General features: G+C 60.8%; 1 protein-coding gene across 5 annotated transcripts in view; it reads left to right on the forward strand.

The window, feature by feature from the left end:
- Positions 1–1472: 1472 nt before the first annotated feature.
- GATA3 (GATA binding protein 3) overlaps positions 1473–14179 on the forward strand; it is a 28953-nt gene continuing 16246 nt past the window's right edge. The window contains exons 1-3 of one of the 5 annotated variants that reach the window (XM_030321294.1): positions 1473–1733; positions 10194–10874; positions 13323–13859. In XM_030321294.1, coding sequence (XP_030177154.1) covers positions 10634–10874; positions 13323–13859 — 778 coding nt within the window. In that variant the 5' untranslated portion in view covers positions 1473–1733; positions 10194–10633. Of the gene's footprint in view, positions 1734–8088; positions 8209–8530; positions 8602–9441; positions 9757–10193; positions 10875–13322; positions 13860–14179 lie in introns of those variants that run through there. The other 4 variants (XM_030321292.2, XM_030321293.1, XM_030321295.2 and 1 more) reach the window with 4 other exon arrangements.

Consider the following 14179-nt stretch of genomic DNA (forward strand, 5'->3'; position numbering starts at 1 on the left):
TTTGCGCGTTTGCAAGAGGGGGTGAAATCCATTCCTCGCTTCGTCTTCTCTCCTCCCTCCCTTTCCCCCCCTTCGCAACCCGGAAGAGCTCCGCTCTCTACAGTGAGCAGAAGAAGGCGGAGGGAGGGGGTTCCTAGGAAGGATGCGCATCACCCAGGTTTTACTGCTGGCTGGAAGGCTGTGTGAGATGCCGTAAGCAGCTGGGGCGGTCAGGACCGCAGCGGCGACAACAGTGGCCAAGTCTGCCTGTCATTTCTGCCTTCGGATCTCCGGCAAGTCAGGAAAAAATAAATAAATAAAACACAGCTGGCCCGCGGGAGCCAAATACCCAGGTCAGTGAATATCGTTATCTTCTAACTCCGCACTCGCTTTCCCGCTCCACGTGGAGAGAATTAAGAGGAGGTCTCGACTCCAAAGGGACAGCTGCCCCTGGAAGAAAGTGAACTAGACCCCAGTCTTTATTGTCTTTTTTTTCCTGGTCATTGGCAGTCTTTGGCTTTCTGCAATGACCTTGGGCGAGCTGGTGTGTGTGTGTGTGTGTGTGTGTGTGCCCTTGTATGGAGGAAAAAGCTAGTAGAGCTAAGCATGCGAAGAAAAACTAAACAGAAGTGTAAGAGACGGCGGGGATGTTCCGGAAGGGCTGGACACACGTTTTCCACTTCAGGGAGGGCAGAGGATTGGGGGGTAAGAACTCACTAGGGAAAAGCAGCTCAGCCTTCTCCCAAAGGTGGCGGGCGGAAGGTTCCAGTGCGGATTGCGTGTTTATTTCCCTTTGCTTACAAGTGTTTGCTTAGGCTCATTGTCTCTGCATACAATTAAAGAAACAGCTGTGTACTGTGGGATACAATCCCTGGAGAGCTGGTGGCCGGGAGGCACCTTTGCTTCCAGGAGCACCCTGAGGTGAGTGAGAAAACCACAGCCCAGAAGAGAGGGCGGCCAGGGTCGTGGGGGAGCAGGACGGGCAGAGGGGCGAGAACTCTACTTTCTCCTGGGACGTTGGACCCACAGTCACTCAGTCAGAGGCAGTTCCCTACAAAGACAGAAATCGGTTAAAATGCATGGGAAGTTGCTTGAGAGTTGCCTTGCTATACGTTTTCTTCCTCGCGGATACTGCTGGGTGCCCCGGGGAAACCCACACGGTGATTCCACCTAGGGCAGGGGATGGAAAGGAGTCTAACCCGCAGCATCTTCCCTCGGTTCGGTTCCCGTGTTTCTCGGCTCTTTTCTCCTCCCCTGTTGCCCACGTTCACTAGGACACCGGGGTCATGACAGGAAGGAGCTTATGGTCTTGCGGGCGGCAAGTAGTGAAGTAGCATGTGTAGCTCTCCACCCCTTAGCGATTGTGGCGGAAAAGGGGTGTGTGTGTGTGGGGGGGGGGCTGGGGAGGTGGGGCGGTCCCGTGCCTGGCTCGGGGCAGGGAGTCAACCCAAGTTGATGCGCCCGACCTTGCAGGGCCCAAATGGCTGAGTGTGGGGAGGAGGCTTCCCATGAAACCCTTCAAACATTTGTGTGATTCTAAGGAAGAGGATAGTTTGCTGCCCGTTGGAATGGGAGAGAGTCATGGTGTCCAGGTCAGCCAGACCAAGACCCAGGTCAGGGTCAGGTCCCCTGGGCTCCCATTATTGATTCCCCTGTGGGATCCATCAGGGGTCCAGCTTTCAGCTTCCAGACAGCCCGCCCCGCCAGGCCTAAGGTTCCTGGCTTGAGAAACCAGCTGGGTCCTGAGGAGACGGGTGAGTGCCCGCTGGTTCACGATCCCTGCAGGCCCACCCTCCATTCTATGCGAGCTACCTCTGCCAGCCACGGGGAGACCCGGGCTTGGGGTTAGTCTGTCCAGCCAAAAGCCTAGAGACATGGGAAGCTGCATTTTCCTTTATTGATATTTCCACCCTGCCTTTTTTTTTTTCAGCTGATATATGAGGTGGGGGTAAGTCGGGGGTGCGGTGAGTGGATGGGAGTGGGCGCCCCTGGGCACTCATTGGTGGAGCCTCTGTGTTGGGCCGCCCAGCAGCTCAGGGCCACACAGAGAGAGCCTAAGGAAGGGGCAGGTATGTGGGAGGCGGGTGGCTGAGAGCCCCTCTTTGGGAATTCGAGGCGGTTTGTGTCTGGGAACCCCGGGAGGTGGCAGGGAATTAGGGATCCTGATAAGGTGCGCAGGGGCAGAATCCAAAAGCCCACTGTTCTCTGGCACCCGGTTATTCTTATCATTTCTGGGCTGCGCTGATGCGTTGTCTCCTCTGCTCCTGCGCCTTTTCACACAGAAATGTGCCTTCGTTTCGCTGGATGTCTTTGTGTGTGGACCAAATATTTCTCGATCACCTTTTTCTTAATGGCCGGGGTAACCGGAGGGAGGTTTAACAGCCGCAGCGATCCGGCCAGGGAAGCCTCGTTGCTGGAGGCCGAACCCCGCTTTGCTTGTGGTCGCTGGGCAGCGGGGACTAGAGGTGGTGGCGGGGTGCGGCCGCTGGAAGGGCGAGAAAGAGATGCGTTGCCCAGGGTGTCAGAGCGGAGGTCTCCCTGGGTGTCCGTCGCTGTGGGTCTGCAGGCTCATGTGTGTGGTTGCTGTTTTGTTTTATATAACAAATTGCTTGAGGTCCGCGAGGTGGCAGACGGCGGAGAGCCAAGCGCGAGCCAGGGGCCTGGCGGGGAGAGGCGGGCGGGTGGGTGCAGCTCCGGAGGGAAGAGAAGGTGGAGGGCGTCTGCGGGAAGCCCTCTCCTAAGAGCCCTGAGATTCACAGATTTTACCGTGGGGTCTCCAGCGTGTCCAAAGGAAGATGTGAACAATTTGTGCTTTTAGAAGCTGGCCTCTCCTGTCTCCTGATCTGAAGGAAATGATCTTTCCCCATGTTCCCTCTCCCTGTTACGAACCCCCCACTTCCCTCCTTTCCTCGAAGCCCACCGTCCATGATCCAGGAACAAGCACACCCCGGTTTCCTGGCTAATCCAGAGAACCGAAACAGCACAATAGCTCCAAGAGTAAGCCCTCCTCCTGGAATGCCAAATTTTAGTGGCCCGAGAGTCGGCTAAGGTGAGAGCCTGAGGCTCCCCGAGCTGGGGCCGGCTGGGGGCAACAAGCCGGGAGAGCCGGGGTGCTGCGGGGAACAGAGCAGGTGTCCCAAGTGCACCCCTTCTCCTCCGAAAAATGCTGGGGCCTGGAGTTCACACGGGTGAATCCCGCACTGCTGACGCTTTCCTGGCTCCCGTGGTGCTCCCTTCCTGGGGAGTCCGGGATGCTTCAGCGAAGTAGCCTGAGGACCCCCCGGGGAAGGAGAGCCTGAGTCTAGACACAGCCAGCTTCCACCTAAGGGCCAGTGGTACTGCTGGGAGCCGGATAAACGGCTAATGGCTCGGGAGGGACCATGCGACCTGCTGGAGCCCCCTGGTCCTCTCTTGGGTCTCCCACCTGTCCCCCAGACCACCGGGGCCAGGAAGGAGGGGCAGCTGGGAGGTGCGCCCTTCCTCGGGGTGACGTCAAGTCCTTTCTAATCGTTCTCCAGGGGGATCTTTCTCTCTACCCAACCCCGGGGCTGTCCCCACAGCCACCCGCCGGCCTGTGCCCTGTTACACTCGAAAACAGAAATCCCCTGTCTTCTCCCTTCCTCCTCCCTCTTTCCGCTACACCCCTACCTACCCTTTTTTTTTTTCTCTTTAATCTCGATACCATCGGGGTTTTTCTCACCCGAGGAGAAGAGGGTAGTGGCGGAGGGAGGGCCAGGATCCCCCGAAGCTGGAGGGCCCAGCCTGGTGGTGGGGAGTGGAGAAGGAGGGGGTAATCTCTGAGCGCATCTCCTCTCTTTGACTCTCCACAGCTCTAGCAGCTCCTCCTGGCCTGGGCGGGTTTCCTTCCGAGTTTTAAACGGTGATAGATGAATAAGCAAAAAAAAAAAAAAAAAAAAAAAAAAAAAAGTAAATTAAACCACCTACCACCCCTAAAGCGATGGCTCATTCCCCTGGGCAGGTAGACTCTAGGCCTAAGCGGGTGGGCGTGGGAACCGGGAAGCGAGCTGTGCGGGTCGGGGGCTCTCTTCGTCTGAGTTCCCGTGGGTTTCCCCTTTGACGTCTCCACCTCCAGCATCTGCCCTCTGACAGTGAGTTTTGGGGTCCCCTGCTCACCGTGTTTCATGGGAGAACGGCGGGCACTAGCCAACGCCTGCTGCTTTCTCATCACCTTTATTCCTCTCCCCGCTCTCTGCATTTCAGTTCATGCGGGAAAGAGAAAGGGGGCTTGGAAGGGAACCGCAGAGATACAGATACAACACAGGACGTGTTTAACCTGCGCGGTCCCGGGGCGCCGCGTCCAAGCGGGCTCCTTGGTCATTTCACCGCTGCAGCTCACGCCCGGCGGTGGCGCCTTGGGCCGTGTCCCCGGCGTAACCCTCCCGCCCCGGAGCCTGCGAGCTGTTTATACAGCTTTACCTGTGCTATTCTCTTAACCAGTGGAAATCCTCGCCCGGCCACGGTAACCTAATCCCAGGGCCGAGGCAGAGGAGGGGAAGGTGTGTACGCGCCAGAAGGGGGTTCTTCTCTCTTCCCGATTGGGAAGGAAATTGGGTGATCGAGGTGGGGACCCTATAGGGCTGCGGAGGAAGGGGGCCCGACTTCCACGTCCGTGTGCTCTCTGCTTTTCTCCCCCCGAACAGGCATCGGGGAGCCCGCTCGGTGGTCGCAGCGTGGACGCGCGCTGCCCGCGAGCGCGGCCACCCCGGAGGCGCCCCGCGGGGCTGGCGAGGCCCAGGACTGGTTTCTCCGTCCTGGACCAGGACCTGCTTGCTCTCGTTCTGCCTTCAACTTGCCCCATTAGAACCCCCACACCTCCGACCAAAGTACCAGGGACGGGAGCCGGCCCTTCAGCAGCTCCTCCCCGCCCGGCCTCTCCTTCCAGAGCGCCCCGGTGCCGGGTGCAGCCAGCGCAAGGAATCGAATTAAACGCCTCTTGGCGGTTATTGTCTCTCGCTAATTGCTCCAACAATGGCCACTATTAAAACGGAGACACCCAATTAAAGGCCCCGCCGGGCAGCGCTCGGCTCCGGGAGACGAACTGGCCGCCGGCCTGAAGCCTGCAGACCGGCGGGCCGCGGACCCGGCTGGCGTGGGGCGCCGGCGCCGGCCTCGGCACCTCTGGCCTCCACTTCCTCCCCAGACGCACAGCCACCGCGGCCGGTTCACACCATTTTTATTGACCGATCGCAGCCAAGGAAGATTGATCGAGCGGGAATGGGAAGGGGCTCCTCCTCCCCCAGCCCCGGCTCGCCGGGGCCTCGGGGCCGCGCTCCAATTTCTGGCCTTTGCTGTAGCTCCGCGCCCTCCCTGCCCCCAGCCCCGCAGGTTCCCGGCTTCACTTCTGTCTTAACAGCGCGGCCGGGTCCGCCCAGGCCGGCGCCGCGGCTCCGGGGGGAGGGACGCGGCGTCGCGGCCCGGCTCCGCTTCTTTCTCCTGCCTGCAAATATTTGCTGCCTCGCTGGAAATCCGACTATTCCGCGCGCGCTCCGCTTGCAAAGTCCTTAAGTAAACACGCTCAAATGACCGCCCCAGGCGGCGCGAAGCACGCTCACTCCCCCTGCGCGGGATTAGTAACTTTATGACTTCGACCCCGAGGCTCGGCTCTCGGGTGAGCCTCGGCTCTCGGGTGAGCCTCCGCGGGCAGCGCGCGGGCGCCTCGACCCCGCGGAGCTCGCCTGGATGCGCCGGTCGCCAGGCTCGGGTGGGTGACGCTCTCTGGCCGCGTGGATCTCTGCTCTCTGGGTGCGGCGACCCCAGGGGTGAACCTGGGGGCGCGCTCCTCCCCTCTGCGTCGCGGGCTCCGGTTCCCTTGCCGGACTGGGTGACCCACTTCCTCCAGGACAGAGCTTCTGCGCTCGCGGGAGGGCGGGTGGGAGGGACCTGTACTTGGGCATCTGTGTGTGTGTGTGTGTGTGTGTGTGTGTGTGTGTGTGTGCCCCAGCTTACCCCAACCGAGGAGAGAAAGTTAGGCTCCATTTCTTACCCTTTCCCCAAGAGGGCACACACACCCCACTCAACTTGACGCCTCCAGCAGCCGCCTCGAGGCCTGGCCTTTCCGACAGGCCCAACTGGCTCCCGCCGCCCCACGCGCGGCCCCGGGACCCGGCTCCTGGGACGGAGCCGGTGGCTGCGGCGTCGCTGGCTCGGCTCCGGGATGCTCGCCCCCGGGGTCCCGGCCATCCAGGCCCTTCGACAGCCCCTTACCCTGGTTAGGGAGGCCTCGCGCCCCGCAGGAGCCCCGGGCCCTGCAGCGGCGGCGGCGGCGGCATCCTCCTGGGTCTCCTCGCTTCCTCCACCGGCGCTCCGCCGGCGGCTCCCGGGGAGGAGGGGGTACCCGCGAGACCCGGCCAGGGCCGGGGTGCCCGGGGAGGGGGCCGTCAGGGCTGCAGGAGGGCGCTGAGGCGTCTCTGCAGGAGGCCAGGATCGGCTTTGCGGGCTACGGCGGAGGGGGAGTCGGGACCACCTTCCCCCCCCTTCCCCCCCCGGCCTCGAGCCCCCTCCCCTCCCCCGCCCGCACTGGGAGGAGGAAGCCCGGCCTGCATTTGCCGGCGAGGCGGGTCAGGCCGGCGCCTGGCCTGGCTCAGACCCCCGCAGCCCGGCTCTCCGCCTCAGGCCACGCGCTGCAGCGTCTCTCCGGCCTCGCTCCCTCCCCCCCTGCTTCCCCACGGGTCCCGGGGCCGACCTCGGCCCTCCCCGCCGGGTAGCCCCCTCCCCTCCTTTTCCCTACCCACCCCCCTTCCCGGGGCTCCCGGCTCTGGGGCTGGGCCCGTGACGTCAAACCCAGTGTGGCGTCGGCGAGACTGGCCGGCGCGGGCCATCAAAAGAGCAACGTCCTCTTTCCCAATTACCCACTGTCAGTCCGGGAACAGGGGCGGACCGGCTGGGAATTAAATGTTAAATACCCCCTACAGGCTGGCTCCATTACACCGGGCGTCCAGCCGCAGCCCCCCACGCCTCTCTGCCAGCTCCAAACCACCCAGACCAAGAAGGGCCTTCAAGATCTTTTATTTTTCCAAGGTGTGGGGAGGAGGTGGGGGGGGGGGGAGACTCTCCATCTCGGTGCAGCCCGACTCGGTGCTTTTAATTAAAACGAATAAATGCTCGCCCCCCAACTTTTGTGCGTTATCGGAGAGGCGCCGATACACCGGAAGGCCTCATTTTCTCAAATATTTTCTCTTTGTCTTTTAAAATTGTTGGAAGCTCACAAGTTAACATTTTCAAGTCCTGGCGTCAGCAGCTGTTTTCACCCGAGGATGGCTTCCCCCCCTCTCGCCGTCCCCCCCCCCCCCGCCCCTGGCTTCCAGGTCTCCGGACCAAAAAGCCACGTTTGGGATTCCCCGCGTGACTTTGAACTGGGGTCCGGGTCTAGCGTCTCCTGGTCCGGGGCCGACGCGCGGAGGAGAAGCGCTTTTCAGTTCTTCTCTCTGCTTGCATCCTTAATGTTAAATCTCGGGGACTTTTAGCAAAAATGTGTGCGCGTCGGTCTGTCCTTGTTTATGAAGCGGTTTCCGCTGAATGTTAGACAGAAACTAAATAATTAAAAGGTTTGGAGAGCACCGTGTGCAGGAGTAGAGGCTGGGAGCTTGGCCGGCCCTAGAGGGAAGTGGTCAGAGTGGAAGAAAAAAATCGATGCTTCCTTACTGGGCCGCTCTCATAAACGGGAACTAAATGGGCTCGGGAGAAACATTAGGAGGGAGGCGGTGTGTGTGTGTGTGTGTGTGTGTGTGTGTGTGTGTGTGTGTGTTTAATTTAGGAATTTTCTTCCTGTCCCGTATCTAGAAACTCAACCCTGATTTCTAACAAACATCAGATTTAAGAAGACGGAGATTCCAGAGAAGCTCCAAACCCAAGATCGGGAGGACCCACGTTTCCACTACTTTCAAATAAATTTTACTAATCTTTCTACAATGATTGTGTATTAAAACACGACATCTCTCGCCCCCACTCTAACACACACACACACACACACACACACACCCCACGTTAAGGTTGAATACTGATGATTTTCCTTCATCGCATGAAAGCCATCCTCCAGAACTTACTTTTAGGGACGCTCTCTTCTATTTCGAGTTTTTTGTGTTTGCAGGGAATTTTATGGGGTGGAGGAGACAAGAGGGAAAAATGGCTTCCGCTCAGAGAAAACCCCAAATCAAGCTCTCAGTGCCGGCCGTGGGATCGCCTGCGGGAGAACCCACACACTGCCCTAGGGTGAGCAGAGGGTGGAACCTGAGTCTTCTTTTCCCGCCTGACCCCTGCTCGCCCCGGCCGCGTTTTCGGGCTTGCAGGCTGCAGGAGCCAGGGCGCCGCTAGGGGATGCAGTGGCTCAAAGGACCGACAGAGGCCGGGGAGGTTGGAGCCCGCGGGGCCGGCCAATCGCGGCCCGGCCGCAGCCTCGCCCGCTGATTGGCCCCTCCGCGGCCCCGCCCCGCCCGCCCCGCCCCCCTCGCCGGGGCGTCTGGAGCCGCACCCCCTCCGCCCCAGGCTGCCTGGCCCGGGCGGTGCGAGTCCGGGGACGGTCGCCGCAGTCCTGCCCGCCGGCCGGGATGGGGGTCGCTGCAAAGGGGCCGGTTCCTCGGCTGGGGAAAAACGCCGGGAGCCGGAGTAAGTAGGGCCCTGGGCGGGGTGAAGGGAAAAGTTGGCTAAGTGGAAAGAGGCCCCGAGTTCTTGCTTTGCGGCCGCTCTCACTGTACTTAGGGACCTGGCTGGCGTGCCTGTGTCTGTCCCTTTCCTCTTCACCCATCACCATGGTCACTCAGGTCGGAAGCACGCAGGGGCTGCAAATTCCAGGTCTGGAAAGGCAAAGCACGACAGCTGAAGCGTGCATTTGAGAGGCTTGCTAACACAAAAGGCTGGGGAAACCGTGCACGGCGGCCACCCGAGGAACACACACCTTCCAATAAAGGCTCGCTCCCTTTGCCCGATTCCCCCAGCTCTTAAGCAATTCTCTCGAGAGGCAAATCCCAAAGTCCTTTGGCATGAAAACCTTTTTTTTTTCTTTCTCTCGTCGGTTTTTATAGGCACGTAACCCCAAATCCATAACGTCCCCAATACCGGATTGAATTGAAAAACAAGTTTGGTCATTTAAAAAAAAAAAAAAAGAAAGAAAAGTCTGAAAAAAAGAAAGGCTGCCTGTAGAAATTGACTTTATGAATGGGGCAGGCCGGTTTCCCCGGCACGGAATAATCCACCGGGCCGGAATGAATTGGCTGGAGCGAGAGCCACATTTAAAGGGCCAGAGCGCGCATTCCCTCCTGCCCGCCCCCCTCCGCCCCAAACCCGGCGGGCCTTGCCCACCCGCCCCGCCGCCCCCCCCCACCCCCGCCCCCGGGCCGCCCTCCGCGGCGCCCCCCTTCCGGTCAGTGGAGGGGCGGGGGCAGGGGCGGAGGGGTGCAGGGGGGGGTGGGGGTGAGGTCCTGGAGCGGGTTTGGGTTGCAGTTTCCTTGTGCTAGTGATCCTGTCCCCTCCTCGCCAGCGCCAGGCTCCTCCCCCTCGGCGCGGATGACACTAGGACCTCCTTAAGTTGCGTCGCGCCACAGCTGTCTGCGAACACTGAGCTGCCTGGCGCCGTCTTGATACTTTCAGAAAGAATGCATTCCCTGTAAAAAAAAAAAAATACTGAGAGAGGGAGAGAGAGAGAGGAAAAGAGAGACGGAGAGCGCGCGCGACAGAGCGAGCCACGCAATCTGACCGAGCAGTTTCTGCTCTCCCAGGTCACACGCCTCCTCCTCCTCCTCCTCTCTGCTCCTCGAGACCCAGGTTGGTACTGGCAACTTTTTTTTTTTAAGTTTGATTTTTCTTTTTTTTTTTTCCCCCCTGCTCCGTTTGGGAGGACTTTTCAAAATACTGTAAACTCAGCCCCGCTCTTTTGGGAGGCTGGAAGGCAGGTCCCGGGATCGCCGTCCCCGGCGGGGGGGGGGAGGGAGCCGTCGGCCGAACTGGATCCGCTCAGTCAGGGCAGGGCCCTCGCGAGGGCCAGGCGGCCGGGGATGTGCCCGGGACTCGTTCCCGGGGCGGCCGCGGCCGGGTTTGCCTGGCTCGGGAGGAGGCGTGCGCGAGTGCGCGTGTGTGCGCGCGTGTCCTGGGCGCGCGGGCGCGGGGCCGGGCGGCCGGCGGGGAGGTGGTGCCACTTCATAAACTCAGGTGCTCGGGTCCTCAGGAGCTCATCCAGGTCTCCCCGCTTCTCTCCTTCGCAGGTGAGCCGAGCAGCGCCTCGGCCTCGGAGCCGCTGAGGAAGCCCCGGCGCAGAGGAGCCTCGTCTCTGCAGAAGTCCAGCCACCCTCGCTCGCCCCCCACCCCCCGCTTTCAAATTCGGTCCCCTTTTATCCCTCCCTCCCTGGTTTTGGGGGATTCCTCTTTCCTTCCTCTTCTTCTCCTTGCTAAGCGACCACTTAAAAGACTTTTCTCCCCCTCCCCTTCTTTGCTCGCCTTTCCTTCCCACCTTTCCAACATTGCCCCACTGAAAGCAAATCGTTAAACGACCCCCGCCCCTCCGACGGCAGCAGCACCTGCAGCGCCTCGGAGCCCCCCCTCCCGCCCCCCCCCACCTCCCCCCCGCGACCTCCCAGCCCGACCGCCCTCCCTCTCCGCGCGCGGGTTCCGGGCCCGGCGAGAGGGCGCGAGCGCAGCCGGGGCCATGGAGGTGACGGCGGACCAGCCGCGCTGGGTGAGCCACCACCACCCCGCGGTCCTCAACGGCCAGCACCCGGACACGCACCACCCGGGCCTCGGCCACTCCTACATGGACCCGGCGCAGTACCCCCTGCCCGAGGAGGTGGATGTACTTTTTAACATCGACGGTCAAGGCAACCACGTCCCTTCCTACTACGGAAACTCAGTGAGGGCCACGGTGCAGAGGTACCCTCCGACCCACCACGGTGAGTGCGCCCCGGGTGCGGGGACCCCCCCCCCCCCGCCCTCCAGCCGCCGCCGCTCCCCCTCCCCACTCCCGGCCCGGGTCCCGGAGGCGGGGAGCGACCAGGGGGTGGGCAGACCCCGCGAGAGCCCCCAAGTGCCGCTCCTGCCACTTTTTTTTTTTTTTTTTTTTTTTAAATTGGGGCCCGGAAATGCGCGAGGAAGCAGCCTCAGCCGCCGCGAGAGTGTGTTTTTAAAAAGTCGCAGCAGGCGTCTCTCCGCGGCCGGCGCGCCTGGGGCCTGGCGCTCACCTGGAGGGCGCCGGGCCGCCCCCCTCTTCTCCCCGGGCGGCCGCAGGTCCCGGGGGGCCTCCGCGGTGCGAGGCGCGGGGAGCCCGGGCTCTGCCTCTGCGGCCGCGGCTCGCTGGGCCCGCAGCCGACGCCGCCAAACCGGCTGGCGCTCGGTTCCTTCAGAGGGTCCCGCTCCCCCAGCTAGCCTGGAGTTCTGTGTCCCGGGGCTTCGGCCAGCGTGCCTCAGTTTCTTTTTCCGGCACCTCTGCAGAAAGGCCCGAGAGAGGTTTATCCGCACCCCTGTTTTTGTTTTGGTTTTATGATTATTACTTTTTCAACCTTTCCCCAAAGCGAGTGCATTCGGTGGCCAGGCAGGTCCCCTGCTTCCTGGCTCTGGGGAATGGGATTCTGGAACTTGAGCGGGTTTTGCTGGAGACACTGCTGTCTTAAATTTGAGACATTCGGAGTTTTCCTAGATTCCCGGCTGCACAGAATTTTCCTGCGTCTTGTTTTTAGGTTGCCCCATTGCCTGCTCCCCCAAAACTCTTGCCTTACTGTCCCCTCCGGCCTACGACAGTCCCATTAGGCTCGCGGAGAAGAGTTAGGATCCACCACAGGGCTTCTTTTTTACGTGGGGGCGATTCCAGTTGTCTTTTGTTTTTGTTTTGTTTTGTTTTCTCCTTTCTCTTTCACCTTGAAAAGTTGGTAAGAGTTCTGAAATGTTAAGAAATCCAGCCCTGTGTGGTTGGGGGCGGGGGGAGCTCTAAGCTTTCCAGCCTCCGTGGGTTCCTGAAGAAGAAACAGAGGCACAATTTCAGGCAGAGAAGATGGGAGCCTCTCTCCAGGCGACGAGGGTTCCCTGGTCCCCGTGTCGCCGATGACACAGTCCCTCCTGCAGCAGGCATCCTCTGCCCTGTTGTCACCGGGCTTTAAACCATTGTCTCTGCGGATGGGGCGCTCTTTGCCCTGGTTCGGTGCAGATCAGCAGTTAAGTGGAAACGTAGAAGCAGGCTTAATATTATTTACTATACTACTTCCTGCATAACATGAATCTTGACCCCTTGGCGTTCAGAGAACTCTCCTTCCCCCTCCCCTCCCCTTCCTCTCTCAAGATTTTAGTTTCAGTATTGTTCTTAATGGTTAAATAGAATGTCAAATGCTGAGGCAGGTAGTGGATTAAAAGATCAATACGTGTGTGGATTTGCACTTACGGTTTGCATTTGCCCCCTCTCGGAGCGGATGGAGTTGTCTGAGTTATGGTCATCTTAAAACTGCGTGTTTCAAACGCAGGCTGACTGTGCTGTGTGGCTAAGTCAGCTGTAAATACATAAGATGGAATTTCGTGTCTCGGGGGCTCCGGTGAAAATTCGCATGTGGCCCTGGGGGAATCACAACTTTGAGGGCGTATGAGGGTTACTTTATTTTTCTTTCTAAAGGATTGGGGAGAGTGGGAGAGGCAGGGCCCAGCCTTGCAAACTTCCTCCAGTGGTCTGAGCAATTACTATTTCCTTGCAAATCGCGTTTCAGGCCTTGCCAGTCGTGAAGGCACTGCAGAGGGGTCGCTTGAAGGGAACCCCCGAAGGCTCCCCCTCCTCCCTTCCAAGCCCTCTCCTTCCTGCACCGGGGCCGGGGAGCTGGGCCTATCTCCAGGGTCCGAGTATCTTCCTGGTGCGGAGCAGTTGTGCGGCCAGGCTCACCCCTTCAGGCCTCATTATTCACAGCCGACTCTCTTATCAGGCTGGCTGGGATTAGGTCGGTGAAGGGGGATGCTGGGCCATTGATGGAAACCAATAAATCAAGTCAGGTTCTGGAGAGGGACTGCAGGGATGCCATTCAGAAAGTGTATCTGGAGAGCCCAAATAAGCCCAGGGGCCGTCTCCACTCCCTCCGAGCACCTCTCGGGTGTCAGACACAGGCCCTTCGTGCTGCTGGATCTGATGAGACATTGGTGTGGCACAGATGGGTGTAGAGGGTGTGCTGGCCAAGGTACCGGCGGGCCGGCCTGGACGAGGGAGCGGGCCTGCGCCCGGGACTGTTTGGGACTGCCCGGCGGGGAGGCTGGGGTGGAGGGGAGGAACCCCAGATGCGTCCGAGGGCCCCCCCCTCCCGAAGCTGCTCTCACGGGCATCTCTCTCTCTCTCTCCCTCCCTCCCTCCCCCTGCATACCCCGTCCCCGCGCAGGGAGTCAGGTATGCCGTCCGCCTCTGCTGCACGGATCCCTGCCCTGGCTGGACGGCGGCAAAGCCCTGGGCAGCCACCACACCGCCTCGCCCTGGAACCTCAGCCCCTTCTCCAAGACGTCCATCCACCACGGCTCCCCGGGGCCCCTCTCCGTCTACCCCCCGGCCTCGTCTTCCTCGCTGTCGGCGGGCCACTCCAGTCCGCACCTCTTCACCTTCCCGCCCACCCCGCCGAAGGACGTCTCCCCCGACCCGTCGCTGTCCACCCCGGGCTCGGCCGGCTCGGCGCGGCAGGACGAGAAGGAGTGCATCAAGTACCAGGTGCCGCTCCCCGACAGCATGAAGCTCGAGTCCACGCACTCGCGGGGCAGCATGACCACCCTGGGAGGGGCGGCCTCGTCGGCCCACCACCCCATCACCACCTACCCGCCCTACGTCCCCGAATACAGCTCCGGACTCTTCCCGCCCAGCAGCCTGCTGGGGGGCTCCCCCACCGGCTTCGGATGTAAGTCGAGGCCCAAGGCGAGATCCAGCACAGGTAGGAACCAGTTCCGCTCCCCCCACCCCTACGCGCCAGGTCCTTTCTCCTCCCCCCACCTCTCCCTTCCCCTAAATCCAGGGCAGGGAGGAGGGAGCTAGAGTCTGGCCCCTCAGGGGAGCTGGCTGGTGTTCCAGACCCTTCTGAGATTTGATTTCTTCCCATTCTTCCAGCGGGGAAAGAATGAGGTGTGTCCTATCTCATTCCAGTCCTCCGAGCAGAGGGGAAGCGGGATCCAATTTACCTCACCCCCTTGAGCTGGAAAGGAAAAAGACAAACAAAAACAAATACCCTGTCCTGCCTGCCTGGGGACCTCCGGG

Source organism: Lynx canadensis, chromosome B4 (genome assembly GCF_007474595.2).
Source record: "Lynx canadensis isolate LIC74 chromosome B4, mLynCan4.pri.v2, whole genome shotgun sequence".
NCBI classification, from domain to species: Eukaryota; Metazoa; Chordata; class Mammalia; order Carnivora; family Felidae; genus Lynx; species Lynx canadensis.